The sequence below is a fragment of the Poecilia mexicana genome, unplaced genomic scaffold (assembly GCF_051168715.1).
Source record: "Poecilia mexicana isolate PSO_F unplaced genomic scaffold, ASM5116871v1 scaffold_2, whole genome shotgun sequence".
Taxonomy (NCBI): domain Eukaryota; kingdom Metazoa; phylum Chordata; class Actinopteri; order Cyprinodontiformes; family Poeciliidae; genus Poecilia; species Poecilia mexicana.
In genome coordinates, this window is record NW_028263371.1 from 6,356,359 (window position 1) to 6,373,009 (window position 16,651).

The 16,651-nt window shown below is 38.4% G+C and overlaps 3 protein-coding genes across 4 annotated transcripts; 2 read left to right on the plus strand and 1 right to left on the minus strand.

Annotated features, from left to right (window-relative positions):
• The first annotated feature begins 1,342 nt into the window (after positions 1-1,342).
• ftr84 (finTRIM family, member 84) lies at positions 1,343-6,019 on the plus strand. Its single transcript, XM_015001770.2, has 7 exons — positions 1,343-2,052; positions 3,078-3,173; positions 3,289-3,522; positions 3,722-3,878; positions 3,962-4,018; positions 4,121-4,174; positions 4,800-6,019. The coding sequence occupies exons 1-7, from the start codon at positions 1,474-1,476 to the stop codon at positions 5,342-5,344; spliced, it is 1,722 nt and encodes a 573-aa protein (XP_014857256.1). The 5' UTR covers positions 1,343-1,473; the 3' UTR covers positions 5,345-6,019.
• Positions 6,020-7,361: 1,342 nt separating this feature from the next.
• On the plus strand, positions 7,362-11,239 carry LOC106926693 (tubulin polymerization-promoting protein family member 2-like). The gene is made up of 3 exons (XM_015001775.2): positions 7,362-7,585; positions 8,056-8,209; positions 9,676-11,239. The coding sequence occupies exons 1-3, from the start codon at positions 7,377-7,379 to the stop codon at positions 9,862-9,864; spliced, it is 552 nt and encodes a 183-aa protein (XP_014857261.2). The 5' UTR covers positions 7,362-7,376; the 3' UTR covers positions 9,865-11,239.
• A 2,065-nt stretch (positions 11,240-13,304) lies between these two features.
• LOC106926691 (erythroblast NAD(P)(+)--arginine ADP-ribosyltransferase-like) lies at positions 13,305-16,438 on the minus strand. 2 transcript variants are annotated; one of them, XM_015001772.2, is made up of 3 exons: positions 16,352-16,438; positions 16,186-16,270; positions 13,305-14,610 (listed from the first exon to the last, which is right to left on the minus strand). In XM_015001772.2, exons 2-3 carry the CDS (start codon positions 16,258-16,260, stop codon positions 13,861-13,863), a joined length of 825 nt encoding a protein of 274 aa, XP_014857258.2. In that variant the 5' UTR covers positions 16,261-16,270; positions 16,352-16,438; the 3' UTR covers positions 13,305-13,860. The 2 variants fall into 2 exon arrangements, with proteins under 2 accessions (XP_014857258.2, XP_087865943.1); XM_088009817.1 differs by lacking the exon at positions 16,352-16,438 and having other exon boundaries at positions 16,186-16,345.
• Between the last annotated feature and the right edge of the window lie 213 nt (positions 16,439-16,651).

The window sequence follows — 16,651 nt, forward strand, 5'->3', positions numbered from 1 at the left end:
ATAAACCTCAGAGCTTTATGTTGTCAAAAAATGTAATGTGCGAACCTTGAAGTCATTGTGCTGCTCTACTGTGATCTAAAACAAACTGCTTCAAGATGATACTGTAAAAAAAACAAAGAGCAGACATGTTTAATGCTAATTCTTCTAACTGATGCAGCAGTAAGCCTTTCTCATGAGGTAATGCTGTCATAAATTATATATTTGACCTCATAAAGAAAAGGTTCAGTGTGCGTGAAACATTAGTTAACCATATAAATAAAGATATATTTAGATTGATACATTAAACCTTGATTTATCTCACAAAGCATTGTAATAATGTATATTTTGTGAATTTTTTTAAAGACAAACTATGGTGGCCCTGAGGTGCAAGCCATTTCAACAAATTGAGCAACACAACATTAACGAAGCACAAAACAATGTTCAATTCGTGGTTTGCACCTCAGGGCCACCATAAACATGATTTATAATGACTAAATAAAATTTAAATTAATAATAATAAATTATTTTGTACAAAATAGGACACATTGTATAAATATATATATATTTATAATGAATTTATATTTATATATTTATTGAGACATAAGCTGAGAGGTTAGGAGTTTGTCTTTTTTGTTTATGTATTGTCCGTTATATAAACTGGGATCTTTTCACCTTGTGGTAAGCATCCAGACTGGTTCCTGAGAGAGCCCACATGTCATGGCCCCTGTTCACATGACAAACAAAGTCTGTTGTTTTCCAATCAGGTACCGCCATGAAACTCACTGCTCAGTCACATGAAAAGATCAAGGTTGTGAAGGACTTTTGGTTCAAACTTCCACAGCCCGCACAGTGCAAACTGTATTTTTTTTTTCATGAATAATATTAATTTTATGGTAATGGAAACCTCACAGATTGGCTGCACTACATCTTGTAAAATCATTAATTCCTATTGAACTTTCAGATTATTATTTTTTACTATATTTAAGTCCAGTCCATTTACCACTTGAACATTAATGAAGAAAAGATGTATCCTGCAGCCCTTCAATTTAATTTCAAACCGTAATATATCCATCACTCTTGCCTGTAATCATTCACAATCTCTACATGAAGAACGCAAAACACACTCTTCATAATTCACCCACTTACATTGTAGGTGGTGGCAAAAGATTCTGCAAGTCTGATGATTTCTTGACCTTACTTTAAGAGCAAAGATAATTTTCAAGTTGAAAAGCAAATTTCACCACGGGTGCAGACGTCAGGACTTTTGATCAGAAAATGAAAACAAGTTGTGTGGGAAGAGATCAGTTTACTGTTTGTGGTAGAAACAAAGCCTTTCCTTTAAATGCCAGCAGAAAAGAGCGCAGCATTCCTTCAGAGGGACCAGTGGGATCCCGACACGCCCATGGAGTAACTCTTTGTGGACCTTTTTCTGGGACTATTTGACTGACTGCTCTTTCACATAAGAACTTAATTGGAATATCTTGGTTACTAAACATGGCTGATTCAGGTTTCCCATTACCACCAGACTCTTTCTGTCCCCTGTGTACTGATGGACTCCGGGACCCGGTCACCATTCCCTGTGGGGACACTTACTGCCTGGAGTGTATCAAGATCTACTGGGACCAGTTCGACCATATGGGCGTGTACAGCTGCCCTCAGTGCCGTGCGTCTTTCACGCCACGGCCCGTCCTGAGACGTAACGTCCCAGATGTTCAGCACCAGCAACAGCCCCGCCAGCAGCTTCCGGAGCTCACCCCCTTCCCGTACATGCACCGCGAATCCTACTGTGACTTCTGTGTCGGCCGCCGCAACAGGGCCGTCAAGTCGTGCCTCATGTGTCTGGCTTACTACTGCGAGACGCACGTCAAGCCTCATTACGAGTCGTCCACGTTCAAGAGGCACAAGCTTGTGGACGAGACGGGCCACCTGGACAGGAAGATCTGCCCCCAGCACGAGAAGGGCCTGGAGCTGTTCTGTCGCTCTGACCAGATGTGCATCTGCGTGCTGTGTACTGTCAGAGAGCACCGCAGCCACAACATTGCCTCAGCGGAAGAAGAGCGCATTGAGAAACAAGTGAGTTCCAACAGCTTTGGCTTGTAGGTTGTGTTGCCTACATGCAGGGGTGCAGCTACGTACTTTCTGAGTTGTATGCTGACACAGTAAAGCAACCCTAGACATCTGTAGCTACAGCACAAAGTTGCAAGACGACCAAGAGATGTTATTTTACTAGTAACTTAACCTGAATGTTGACAAGCTTCTTTTTGATAGACTGACAAGACTCACCTACTGTCTGTCAACCGCTTTGAAAAGTTTGAAAAGTTCATTTTTTGTTTCTGACCCCCTTTCTTTTCTGCCTCTCTATTTTTAGCTCCAAGTCGTCAGACAACAGGATTCAAATGAAAAAACATATCACACCCCAACTAGAAATAATTTTTCTGCCATCATTTTGGCGCCCCTCTAGCCCAGCACCCCTATACATTACATATAATGTGAAAACCTTTAGTGTATTTTTTAGCATTGCACAGGTACAGCAGGTCAGCGCGTTGCATAACCACAAACATACTGCATAAAAGGGCAAAGTTCTCTTGTTCTCCTTATTTCAAAAAAAGAGTCTTACATTTTTAAACTTGAGATTACAAATGAGGACAATCTAGTTTTTATATAGTTTAGATTGTTCCCAGATTAGACTCTGAATTGATGGGCCTGCAAAGTGATACAAAAGAGACTTTGTTGTGCTTACAAAATAAAGTTGATAGGAAATTGTCAAAATAAAATCCTCACTCTTTTATTGGTTAAATTCATGGAAAAAGTTGGTTCAAAATCCGTTCTGGATCAGAAGAGATATGTGTGGGTCTTTGTCAATCAGTTGCTGCTTCACAAAAATGGGATTTTTTTTAGAAGGCAAAGATTAAGAAAAAGCTATGCATTTAGATTTCAATAAATCTAAAACAGAGAATTGTATGACTTTTATCCTTCTTCAAATGTAAAATCAAATCATACTTTTGTAGAGTCTAAAGAGAAAAACATTGATGAAGGCTAAAAGTACCTTGTCCTTAAGTGATGTGAAACTAGATGCTGGTGTGTATTTTTTCCTTCAGAAAGTTCTGGTGGTGACCCAGTCCGAAGTGCAGCACATCATTTCAGAGAGGATGAAAGAGCTGCAGGACCTCAAGCACAATGTGGATGTTCTGAAAGTAAGTCAGACATTAAAGAAAAAAGTATAACATTTATCTTTCACTGCCGTACGCCGGATCTCAGAATATTCTTACCCAGTATGACATCAAATCTTATTTTATTTTATTTCTTCAGAACGCTGCCCAGCGTGCGCAGACTGAAAGCGATAAGACCTTCCATGAGATGCTGCAGGCAGTCGAGCGCTGGAAGTCTGAAATCAATCAGATGATAATGGCCAACATGCAGGCAGCCATGACGCAGGCTGATGGTTACGTTGAGCGCCTTGAACAGGAGATAATGGAGCTGCAGCGGCGAGACGCTGAGCTCCGACAGATCCTGGAAACAGAGGACAACATTCATTTTCTGCAGGTGCCAAAGGATCATACAAATCTGTTTGATGATACTTTTCTTACACTCAAGTATTCCTAATGGAAAATAATGACATAAAGCGTTCATTCAAAATACTGGGTTCAATCTATTGGTTTTTGATAGAGGGATTCTCGTCAAACCAGGTCTTGAAGAATCAGGTTAAGACTAAACTTTTTCCTTTCTCTTCCTTGTCGCACAGAATTTTCCCACCCTATGTGTTCCTCCAGAGGCCATGGTTCCTAAAGTTCTCATCAATCCTCAGTTCTCCTTTGGAGAAATAAGCAAAACAGCCATAGAGATGAAAGAAAGCCTGGATGACATCTGTAAAAAGGAGCTGAACAAGATCTCCAAGACGGGTAAGCTCGTGCAGAAAATACTTTGCACATTCCCAGAACTGAAGTTAAATCGTGTGACAAACTAACGCAGGTATTCCTTACAGTCAGCGAAACTCCTGTGTATATACTTTTGCCAAGAAATGGGGACAAACGCCTGAAAGGTAATGATTAGTAAACTCAGTGGCATTTGGCAATTCAGGAGCAACAACAAAAATGGTGGGCCTTTTTATCGAACAAAGATTTCTTTATTGTCATTCACACAGTTCCCTCCAGAGTTGATTTTCAGGAGCCAAAATCCAGAACAGACTTCTTGAGATGTAAGTGTGATTCATATTGTATGTTTAAGTTATTGCAGTGTACCATAACAAATAACAAATGGTTGTTGTGGTCATGTCAAGTGACAGTACATATGGGGCCCACGTATGTCAGTTAATGGCTCATAACAGCCTATCAGTTAAATTACTTTGTGTCGCTTTGGAACAAAAATCTTTTGACTAGACTCATATTTTCTCTCTGTTAAACTACAGATATTTCATAAACTAGGTTCTTAAAAATAGCAGCACTTCCTGTTTGATTCATTCAGATATTTGACACGGTGCGAAGCTATTTCTGCAATTTCTTTTAAACATTAATGCAAACTTATGTTGCCCGTTGAGTTAAAAAATTATACCTTTTGTAAATTTTTTTTAAAGAATTCAAGGCGATTAATAACTTTATTTTGTTAAATTAAGTGTTATGGCATGGTTAAAGATGAAGAATAAAGAAAAAGTAACATTCATTTTGTAACTTCACATTAAAGACTTATGATTGGACTTAGACTCGGGATGAAAGTCATCAGACTTGACTTGAACATCCAATCAGGACTTCAAATCAAAGCATATCCTATAGTGGTTACAGGTGAATACTAAGAAATGTGTACTGTGGATGTTTTTTCTTTCTCAGATGCGGTCAGACTGTCCTTTGATTCAAACACCGTCTACAAAGAGCTCGTTCTGTCAGATGGCAATCAGAGAGTCACTCGAAGGAAAACGACCCAGTTTTATCCAGACCATCCGGAACGCTTCGATGGCTTCTCCCAGGTGCTGTGCAAGGAGCCTCTGTCCGGCTTCAGGTTCTACTGGGAGGCCGAGTGGGGCGGGGAGTTCTCCATCGGTGTGGCCTACAAGAGCATCAGTCGCAAGGGCAAAAATTCAAACAGCCTTCTGGGCTACAACGACAAGTCGTGGAGTCTCCTCTGCTCTGATTCAGGGTACTCAGCCTGGCACAACAAAGCAGACAAAGATCTGCCTGATGCTCCCCGGGCCACTAGAATAGGTGTGTACTTGGACTATGCGGGCAACACTTTGGCCTTCTATTCAATATCCAACACAATGGAGCTCATCCACAGGTTCAGAGCTCAGTTCAGTGAGCCTCTGTTTGCTGGTTTTGGGGTTGGCTCCTCTGTTACCCTCTGCCAGCTGAAGCAGAACACTATGCCTTATACTTAAAAAAAATAAATAAAAAATTAGCATCAAGGTTCCTGGACTCAAACAGATGAATATTTGTTAATGATGAAATGATAAAATTAAGACAATTTGTGTAAAAGCATTTTTCATCTCCTTAGTCTACACTTTAACCTGTATAGCTGATAAGTTGATGTAAAACTACTAATCATCATCCATCATATCTTCTCAAGCATCTTGTCTTATTTTAAAATGTTAAATGTGCCACGTAAGTAAAATTCACTTTTTGTCTCTCCTTTAAAATTTTAAACTGATCAAAATAATCAACTAATTTGTTTTTAGAAATTTAATGCTGTACAGTGAGACCATATTTATTTTTTCTTTTTGATAACTGTTGGATGTGGCTAAAAATACCATTATGAAAGGGTTAAGAATGATCAATAGAAATAAATTGGATGCACTTTCTAAGCATTTATTTTGAAGCTGAGTGTAGCTTCAAATGTAGAATCAGTTTAAGACAGTACCAATGCTTTTTTTTAACGTGTTCATTTGGATAAGTATTTTATCAGTAGTAATGATGTGTGTGTAGATAATATGTATTGGCAATTTAAGTATCACATACATTTTTGGTGTGAGGATAAAAAAACAGTGCTGATAAAATCATTTAAATCCTAGACTTGTGTGTGTTGATAAATAAACAACTCCTAAAGATTATAAGAAGTGCTTTTAGCTCCTTTGAGTTTTCATTGTTTTTTCAAAAGCAGGTCACGCCAAGCACAGTGTGTGTCATTTACAGTCAGTTTCTTTGTCAGTAGAGCCTTTTTACATATCACAGGCCAACAAGTAAGAAACTGAACCACTAGAGGTCAGCAAACACCAAATTATTAAAATTCCTGAAGATAGAAGAAATGCATCTGCAACATCTACATGACCAAACTTGTAGCCAGTATCACAATTGAGAAAGAGCCATCTTCCTTTCGAGAGATTTGAACACATTTAGGTCACACCTTTGTTAAGAGTTGTTAAAATAGCACAATACAAATAGATCTCACAGCAAACTTATGTGCTGCCAGTGAAAACATAATTTCATAAACATAAATGAAGCTTTAATAAATGGAAGTAAGTGAAAACAAAAGATGTTTTTCCTGCAGTGATAGCTTAGCTCGGTGTTTCAGGATAGAGTGACAAAACGCTTCACTTGATTTATCTTAGTCAAACATGGAAGAAACAGCGCCTACTAAAGGCGCCAATCGTAACTGCAGTGACAGCGAGCAATGAGCGCTGCTGTGAGCCTATCCCACCACCACCACGGTCAGTCTGAAGGAGCCTCGTAGTTCAGAAAAACCCAGCCTGCAGTCACGGCAGAGATGGAAAAACACTCGCTGTATTCTGAATCACGCATTCACAAAGCTTCCGGTGACGTCACTTAGCGACTCCTAGCGACTTTTGACCGTTAGCAACGGTGAAAGAGGAGAGTCAGGGGACTGAGGAAAGCGGAGGTTAAGCAGCCAGAAACTTTACGTTGTGTCGCTGCATTTACAACACCAGGTAAGTTTTATGTTCCACATTTAAGACATTACCTCTATAGCTAAAGTCCTTGTAGCAATATAATAAAAGGCAATGGAAATGTTATTGCACTCGAAGCAAGCTGTGACGCTAGTTGTTGTAGGTGTAGTAACGGCGTAACTGTAAATTTAGAGAAATAGTGGGTGTTCATTGTGATTCCCGTTAAGAATGTCACTAAAATTTCTAAGCAGTGTTTCTCATGGTTAATAGTTTTTCCACCCGTCTCGTAAAATACGGTTTTGACCTGTATTGGGCAGTTAAATGTTGCATCCCGTTTCCTAGAAACAGGCACCGCGCTTCAATCCGCGCCTTTTTAAAACGTCTACTTGCTTGTCCACAAACTTGTCATGACTTTTTATTTTTGATTTATCCTGGTGCTTTTTGTTGTTTCCCATCCAATGACATCAAAAAATATTTTAACTTTGTGTTCTTATTACTGTCAAAGGATTCAAAGAATGTGATCCTATCAGTGACATCATTAATTAAAGATATTTCTCTCAATATTAAATAAATGTATGTCTGTTTCAGCATGGCCTCGGGATCAGCATCCTCTGCAGACGTGGAAAGCGCTTTCCAGAAGTTTGCAGTCCACGGAGATCCTCATGCAACTGGACGGGAGATGAATGGAAAGAACTTTGCCAAGATATGCAAAGACTGTCACATTATAGACGGCAAGCACGTCACTTCCACTGATGTCGACATAGTTTTCAGCAAAGTCAAGTAAGACTTACGACAGGATTCATCTTCTCAAAATATTAATGTCAGCAAAATGTCCCCACAACAAAGAGCAGGAGTGTCTGTTTCATGTTTGGTGATTATTCTTACTTGTTTTCTTTATTTTTTCAGAATAAATCCTCTACATTGGAATAACTATTTCAGCACACTATGTGGTTTTATTTTGATAAAGGCTATCATTACAGCAGCATTTATTTAACAACTACCCTTTTTATATAACCAAAATATATCTCCACATAAATTGTTATTTATATTCACACAGAACTTTTATATGATATTTTCAAGTTTATTTTTAAAAAATAGGACAATACATATTAATAAATATTCATATAGAAACATACATGAGATTATTGCCAGTTTGATGTTAAAGCACAATGACAGATAAAAGGGAAAAAAATAATAATTACAGGGTTTGTCTCTTTTTCTTTTTTTTTTTCTTCTTTTTTTTTAAACAGGGCAAAGACCGCTCGTGTCATCACATTTGAAGAGTTCAACCAGGCCCTGATTGAGTTGGCTCCAAAACGATTCAAAGGCAAGAGCCAAGAGGAGGCTGTTCAGCATATGTACGGTCTCGTTGCTGGGCAGGATCCTGCCAATGCTGGAGTCACTGTAAGTATAAGCAGGTCATATCAACACTTCCTTCATGGACCCCAAGATTTGGGTAGATTTCTGACTGGCTGTTATACTTCTTACTCGGTGGGTCATTTTCATTTTGTTTGATAAAAAGAAAAGAATATAGTTTTTTCAACTTTGGGGTACTCATGTTAACACCAGCAGATGGTGTAAACATGTGTAACACAATGTATGTATTGTGCCACGAGTAACACAATACATACATTTAGATACGTTGAATGCTATTATTTACATCCAGAAATTTGTGTACATTTCCGTACGTAAACGGATGTAAGGGTTAGGGGTTAGGGCCAGAACAACCTCTAGTGTTGTGCCCTCTAGCGACACAACACTAGAGAGCAAAAGGTCTATTCTTCTACTTGCCACCCATAGCTGTGCTGCTGCTGTAGTACAATTCTTTTGACAAAATTAAACTTGGAGATGTAAGTATTGTTAATCTAGTGCAGGGCACCACAACAAAGGAAAAATAACGCAGAAAAACAACTTGTATTTTTCTTGGATGTTTTTTTCAGGTTTTATTGGCTCTAGTGGCCTTTATTTGACAGTGAATTGACAGGAAAGTGGTTAATGAGAGAAGGGGGAAGACATGCAGCAAAGGTCATCAGGCCGGGGCTTGAAACCGTGACATCCCCATCGAGGATTAGGGCCTCCATATGTGGGTTGTGCTTAACCCCTGCGCCACCACAGCACCCCCACTTTTTTGGTTTTATGCTGCACACAGATCCATTGTCATAGCAACTGGCTGACAACATCTCAATTAGCTGATAGAGCAGATATCACTTTCAGGTGTATCAGGATTTAACACCAAACACACGCCAACAAATAACAAAACAATGAGTCCATTACAGTTGCATGTTTTCAGGTTTGATGTTTATTTTGCGATTATTAATAAGGGATTGTCTGAACACAGTGGTGGTTGATTAGCTAATTGAAACACCTGCATCACTGATTTTCTTTCAGAGAGTAGGTGTGCAGTTCCTGTTTTTTTTTTTTTTCTAACTGAATGGAAACAGCACACATCTTCATGTTAAGGTTGCAAAGTCAAGCTAGCATAACTGACCTGCTTTCCTCTCCCTCACTATTTTTTTTCCTTTAAAACTTTTTACTGACGTGTGAAATGTGATACTTTCAGGCCTGTTTTTCTAGTTGTCATAGTGTTGACAATTAATAGCAAAACATTGCGTCCCTTTTTCTATTATATATCACGGAAACATTTACGATTTAGCTCGTTGTGTTAAAAAGTTGACCGCTAAAACCAATGGTATTCCTCATCATGTGTCAATGTGTCTATTCCGCCAACAATGCAGTGCAATTGAAGTTGACAGTGTGTATTTCATGTGTTCCCTTTTCATATCTGAACTGAATGAACTGTTTTGCATGTAACTCTACTTTCTACTTTAGATTTCTCATCGGATGTTTTTCTGCTTTTCGTTACTTCTTAGAAAATTTCAAAGGTAGGAGGAGTGGACAGACTGACTGACACATCCAAGTACACCGGGTCACATAAGGAGCGCTTTGACGAGTCAGGCAAAGGGAAAGGCTTATCAGGGCGTGAGGAAATGACCGACAGCAGTGGATATGTGTCTGGTTATAAGGGCAGTGGCACTTATGACGACAAGGTCAATAATTGATAAGCAAATAAAAAACTTACACGGGCAATGAGCTTGTATTTGTTTTTGATAACAATATAAATTATCAAGAAATGTAAAAATATTTAGATGTAATATTGGACGATATGACTGAAAAACATCACGATATAAGCGTTTCATATTATTGGATGTCAATAGCTACTGATTAGCTATTGACAGCTATTGATTAGTTTTTAGTTTTAAATAGCTAAAATACCCCCAAACTGTTGTTGCAGTTGTTTTTTTAAGCACTCAAATAAGTTATGTATTCATGAAAAAGCTACAGAAAAATTGCTACTCACCCTGATATATTCATCCTAACTATTATTCTAGTGGCAATAATAGTGAAATAAACTACAGCTGTTAAAATTACCTCCTTGATGCCTCAATGTGAATATTTGATCACTCAGAATCAAAGGAAAATAAAGTTCTGGTGCAAAATTGACAATTCATATGATTTTTAAACTCCTAAATAGATCTCTGTTTCTAGCAATAATTATGAGAATGAATGGGTGTTTTGAGTTAATGAACCGTTTAGGATGTGACACTGTGTGTTTTAAGTGCTTTGCTTTGTCCACAATATTCTAATTCTCCAAAATTCTGAATTCTGGCTTTCTATTACCTATCCATAATAACTAATGCTACAAAAAAAATAAAGACTTGAAATATTCCACTTAATAGTTAATAAATCTGCATAACATATAATTGTCACTTTGAGTGAAAAAAAAAAAAGATTTTACTTTTTTATGATAGAAGTATCTGCATGTTTATGGGCATAGAGTTCTGAAGTTTCTTTAAAATTCCAGCAGATGGCAGCACTGTCTTAGGAATGTTGACAAGGATTTAATGTCGAGTATTTAAATTGCCTTATCTATGCGAGCCAACACAGGGCCCACATACACCAGGAAGTCCTCACAGATCACATGACTCACCCAGAGGTCACATCCTAAAAGAAACACTCAACATCACTGAGCTAGGTGGAACTATATTTCTATTAATTGTGTGCTTTTTTTTTTTTTACCCGAGAGTAACTTTTAAATTACATACACAATGATACGGAGCCCCCTAAGGGACATAGGGAGAAAATGTTCCTTTGCGTTCCCTCGCAATATGTTTATACAAATGTTTGCTGGCCTATTTTGTATACAGTCACAAATATAAATGTGAAATTTCAAATATGTACGGTCCGCACATAAAGAGCCTCAGTGAAAACATGTTTATTCTTAACTCTTTGGTGCAAAAAACGGATTGAAAATTGATTTATTCACTACATGTTTATGCCTGTTTGTGTCAGGTTGAGATGGAACTGCACGTGAAAACGGCCCTTTGAACCATTCAGACTAGCAACACAAGAGAGACACAATCAAAACTAAATAAATATTCCAAGTACCGTATTTTCCGCACTATAAGGCGCACTGGATTATAAGGCGCACCTTCAATGAATGGCCTATTTTAAAACTTTTTTCATATATAAGGCGCACCGCATTATAAGGCGCATAAAATAGACATTACAGTAGAGGCTGGAGTTACGTTATGCATCCACTAGATGGAGCTCCACTAAACGGAATGTCAACAAAACAATCCGACTCTGGTCGGCGAGGAGAGCCTTCCTCAACTGGGCTGGGGCGTGAGCGGACGATAGTCACCCTTCTCCGTTCGCGCACAGCATGTTCGTGGAGAACGTGGTGCTAAATGACCTGCAGACAACCTGATTCTAGATGGTCAGTAGGTAGATAGGTCAGTCAAACTTTATTAACAAACCAGCGTTCTGACAACTATCCCAGCATGCACTGTGCGCTTCTTCTTCTACAGGCGAAAATGAAGTCGGCGGCTGCTTACCGTAGATGCTAGACCTGTTGTGGCTCAATGTTGGTCCATACATAAGGCGCACCGGATTATAAGGCGCACTGTCGGCTTTTGAGGAAATTGAAGGTTTTTAGGTGCGCCTTATAGTGCGGAAAATACGGTAGTTTGGATGTATTTTTTATTTCTTTCCTTTTTACGGAAAGTATCACAGGTTTGTGGTGCATTTCTATCCTAAAGAAAAAGATATAAAACTTAACAGATATTAACATGCATGGAAAACTTTACGAAAACCTTATATAATAGCAGAAAGTACGATGGTCACCGTCAGAAAGGCTTACAGTATTCAGTTATGCCGCATGAACTGGTCAGTACATTATTGACAGAATGCAAAACCTATTGCGAGGTAATGCAAAAGAAAAACAAATCCCCCATGGGCCGCTAGGGGGCTCTGTGCAATGATAATATTCAAGATAACTATTTTAAAAACAGGATTTTCAACAGCTGCGCAGGAAGAACTTATTAAGGATTCTGCTTGATCAAACACTTATTTCACTCCCTATCATGCACAATTTAAAAACATGTCATGGATTTATTGGTAATTTCTCTCTAAACACTAGTTTGAACTACTGTTTTAAAATAGATGCTGTTAATTACCTTGACAAATATACAGGAGACAAAATCTTGTTTCCAAAATTTATTGTGAATCAGCAATTTTTTTCCTAAGGAAAAAAATACATGAAGGAACACAAACAAAGTTTGAACTCAAATTTACACTTCTGCACTTTAGTTATATTTTTACATTGCATTTATTCAGTGCAGCACTTTTGTCAATGAAAGGCCATTTTGAAAATTACATCAAGTCACATCGCACTACTTTGCTCTCAGTAGATGGCGCCCTCTCGTTGTATGCACAAGTTTTCTGAAAGGCTGGGGGGAAAAAAGTTTTGTCAGCACATTTTGCTCCCATGCTCATCAGAGCCAGCCACAATTGTTTGTAAAAGTTAAGAGAATTGAGCTTCCTATTTTGTGTCTTGTGCAATGCACTCCTTAACATATCGGAACGTTTAGGGGTTTCACAACATGGAAGTCTAATAATAACGATGCTAACAAGGAGAAATTTGAATGAGGAAAACCGAATGAAAAGTTGTGTCAGAGCTGTTGAGTTTAACGGGGGTCTCATTTTTTTGTTTGTTAAAGATGGTGTGAAAACATAACTTCCTGTGAGAAACCATGTCATTTCAAAAGAATGTCTGGGCATGACCTTTTCTAAAAAGTAGTCACAATGGAAACTTTTTATTTGTGTCAGAGAGCAATGGGTGGGTGATGGAACAGGGGCATTTCAAGAAATTGGGGTTTGAGCAATATGTGGTTAGAAAGAAAAGAGGCATTAGATGTAAAAGTAATATTCATATTTTGTCACACAGGTATTAATTTCATCATGAATTTTTCTTTTTATATAATTTTGTGATAAAACACTTCTTCTCTTTACCAGCTTTTCAAATCTAGACACCAATTAGCTTTTTATCCATTATTATGGGATACCAGGGTTTCGGTACAGCTCCCACGTTCTTGCCCATCTTTTTTCTCTCTGGCTTTTAGACTTTATTTTATTTAGGGGTAAAAGGAGTTGAACACACTTTTCAGAAAATAACAAACTTTTATTTTCACTTTACTAATTCAAGCTGAAACCTGTACAAAAATATGAAACCTGTTTATCAAAGCTCAAAGGCAATTTATTTAACTTACAGAATGCAGTAAAACTTGAATGATTCTTAAACATTTTTCATGTATTTTACAGACTTTACAAACACAATACTACTGATTAAAAACATGTAAAAAAATTGTCTTCTGAAAAATATATCCCCATGCAGTAAAATACCCCCAAACTCTTTCCTTTTCCAGATGATGGATTAAACAGCACTTTTTGACATGTTCAAGGCTTGGATGTTTTAAAGCTTAACCCTCCTCTAATCTTCCCCACAACTTTAAACCGGACTTGATTTTCCTTTGGGGGTCATGATCCTGTGTGTTCACAAAAAAACAACAAAAAAACATCTCTAAGTCCGTCACTTCGATGTGATTTTTGTGAATAACATTGTTTTAAAATGCCAGAAGTGTAAATTTAGATTAAAATACATGGTTACATAATTACGGGTTTGAAAGAGAGAGAGAGAGAGAAAAAAAAAAAAACAATCACCAAAGAATTTGTTCTGTAATTTGGCAGTCAAGATTGCTTTGGACACCGGTGCTTTTCAGAATGTAAACAGTTTTACAGTCGGAAAGTTTTTTGATGGGTTTATTATTGCTGATTATTTTGAACGTCTCATAAGGTGGAATGAGCACCTCTTGCTCTCTGTCTCCGAGCTTGGGGTATTTTTTCAAATACGCCCCGTGGCAGGTTCTAATTTTAAAGCATGTAGTCGTACCAAAGTTTGTCAGAGTTGACAAGACGGAGGTAGAGGTGAAAGTGCCAAACCGAATCACTTTGCTGACATCGCCAGTGAACTTGGCTTTGGTTCTGCGGAAAGTTGTGCGACATTTACTGTCACTGGTTTTGAGGATCTGTATCGCTCTGGTCAGCCAGAAATGTAGAGAATGGAACGGAAAGGTCGAACTGTACTGCGTTCTGTTGGTGCGGACTGCTTCGTTGAACGTCTTGTATAAGTTTTCTGGTCCTCCTGCTGTGTACGCACAAATTGCTTGCAGGTGATCTTTTGTTAAAGCCTCATCTCCTCTCTCTCTTTCTTTGATTTTCTTCTTTGCGCACTTTTCCGCTGCTTCCCACATTGTTTTGAAGTCCTTCCTCATTTCCTTTTTCAAGTATGTGCCCTTGACCTTTTCTTCCATCTTTGTGGCGCAGGTAGAGTACATGTCATCAACTGAATTGTCAACCATGTCCAGGGGGATAGACTGATCATCTTGTGTAATGAAGGTGCCAGAGATCTAGAGGGAAAGGGAGAAAAATTGTAAATCCAAATGAATCTGTTGTATTTGCTTCCACGTTTTTCAGAATATTAACTCAGATGGGGGGAAAAAATCATCAGGGTATTCACCTCCTAGTTAAGGACCAAGTCTTCATGAACCAAAATAGATAAATTTAGTGTAGTTTTAATTATAACATAACCCTTTGTGGCATTTTGTTGTGAATTTGCCTCAAGCCAAGTTTTCATACCAGTGATGCCTGTTGATGCATATTCTATACATACCATCAATCGCACTGGAAGCTCTTTTCTACCCTCTGTTAGTCATTCTTATGCTCAATTATATGTAAGCTAGCTAATTTCCACCTAAGTATGTATCTATTGCATGTGCTATTTTCAAATGAAAAACTGAGAATCTGATCAACGTGTATTTTTTGATTATTTTTAAATTATTTTAAATTAGGGATATAGTATTGAGGCCTTTTCTTATTGTGCCAAGGTATGATAGGATTTTATGGTTTCAGTAACCATAACAGTAAAAATGGGCATTTGTTGTATCAGTCAGTGTATTGAGGGAAAAAAGGAAATGGAGTCTTGACTGAAGTTCAGGCTGGAAGACTCTTTTGGCGCACCTGGCCCTGCAATCAGTGCCTCCCTCTCCGCAACTTGGACCTATCAACGCGGGTCCAAGCCTCACTCCAGCCAATCATCGTCCAGGCTCTGGTTCAAAAGGACCTTCACTCCCAGCCTCCTCCACTTACCAGCCCCGATCAACCCACCGCCACCCCACCTCCATCTTCAGCTCCCGGCTCTCAGGCCTCATCATCCTCTGACCACCGCCACCAGCACAGGCCCCGGGGGGTTTACATTCCCTCGCTGCATCAGGAATGTTCATCGAGCTTATCGAAGTCCAGCCCGACGTCCCCGGCTGGGGCCTGATCGCCAAAGAACTTTGTGTTTATTTTCACGTTATTTTGTCATTAAACCCTTTTAACTGCTTCCCTCTCTCCGTCTGAGTCTCTCCAGATTGAACTTTCATCGGAAGAACTGTAATTTCTTGCAAAAACAAAAAACTGATTGCAAACCCTAAAAATGTACAGCATGGTGTGGACATTGGGACAGTTTCTTTTACACTTTGGACTCTTTCTACTCCTGATTTCTCATGAGTACTTATTAATATAAGTTAAAAAATCAAAAGCTGCAATTATGTTTTATTTAGTGGTTCAATTACGTTATATTTTTACGCTATATATATTATGTAAGTGGTGCGCACAAGCAGCCTATCTGATTATGAGTAATTTTAGTATTTGTGTTTGTGGGGGTTCTGGGTCTATGCAAAGACAGATATATTGTCATATATATATAATGCAGTGAACATTCTAAAATATTGTGTCAAAGTTTTTTGTCCAATATCAGCCATTAATACCCAACAGTTTGGTTCTGACTCATTCTTGGCTTTTTGTGATCACTTAGTTTTGACATTTTTCAGTGATTACAGCATCGAGAAGTGCATATGTTACATTCTTGATATCTAGATATAGACTTTAATAAATTATATTTTACTCTAGAACACCAACCAAACAGAAGCTCCACTTACCTTATGGGCGCACAGAGGAAGCGTCCAACCAAGCAGCAAATACAGAGAACCAAAAACCAGCATGTTGGTCTTCATGACTGCAGTCCTGCAAGAATAAGTCCAGACATATAAAAACTGACATATGACTATAAAAACCAAACATACAAACAAACAAAATGTAAGTTACCCCTATAACAATCAGAGGTTTCTGAGATGACTAAGGGTTGGTTCTCTCTCTCTCTCTCTCTCTCTCTCTCTCTCTCTCTCTCTCTCTCTCTCTCTCTCTCTCTCTCTCTCTCTGTCTCTCACACATGCAACACGTGGTCTTCCCTTAAAGGAAATGAGGTTAATTTGAACAAGAAAGGTGACACATCTATGCATCAGCGACTTGCAGCTGTAAGCTGACAAACCAAAGTGTTACATTGCAAAGGAAAGTTTATCATCACTGTCAGTAACCAAACCAAAGTTAAGAGGAGTGAGAAACTGC

What these genes read in the sequence shown, in the direction of transcription:
- LOC106926693 (XM_015001775.2), top strand. Translation starts at nt 7,377, where the DNA reads ATGTATGTCTGTTTCAGCATGGCCTCGGGATCAGCATCCTCTGCAGAC. An exon ending in ATAGTTTTCAGCAAAGTCAA is followed by an intron (nt 7,586 to 8,055) that starts GTAAGACTTACG and finishes TTTTTTAAACAG; the next exon opens with GGCAAAGACCGCTCGTGTCA. An exon ending in CTGCCAATGCTGGAGTCACT is followed by an intron (nt 8,210 to 9,675) that starts GTAAGTATAAGC and finishes GTTACTTCTTAG; the next exon opens with AAAATTTCAAAGGTAGGAGG.
- LOC106926691 (XM_015001772.2), bottom strand. Translation starts at nt 16,260, where the DNA reads ATGAAGACCAACATGCTGGTTTTTGGTTCTCTGTATTTGCTGCTTGGT. An exon ending in TTCCTCTGTGCGCCCATAAG is followed by an intron (nt 14,611 to 16,185) that starts GTAAGTGGAGCT and finishes CTTTCCCTCTAG; the next exon opens with ATCTCTGGCACCTTCATTAC.
- ftr84 (XM_015001770.2), top strand. Translation starts at nt 1,474, where the DNA reads ATGGCTGATTCAGGTTTCCCATTACCACCAGACTCTTTCTGTCCCCTG. An exon ending in AAGAGCGCATTGAGAAACAA is followed by an intron (nt 2,053 to 3,077) that starts GTGAGTTCCAAC and finishes TTTTTCCTTCAG; the next exon opens with AAAGTTCTGGTGGTGACCCA. An exon ending in ACAATGTGGATGTTCTGAAA is followed by an intron (nt 3,174 to 3,288) that starts GTAAGTCAGACA and finishes TTATTTCTTCAG; the next exon opens with AACGCTGCCCAGCGTGCGCA.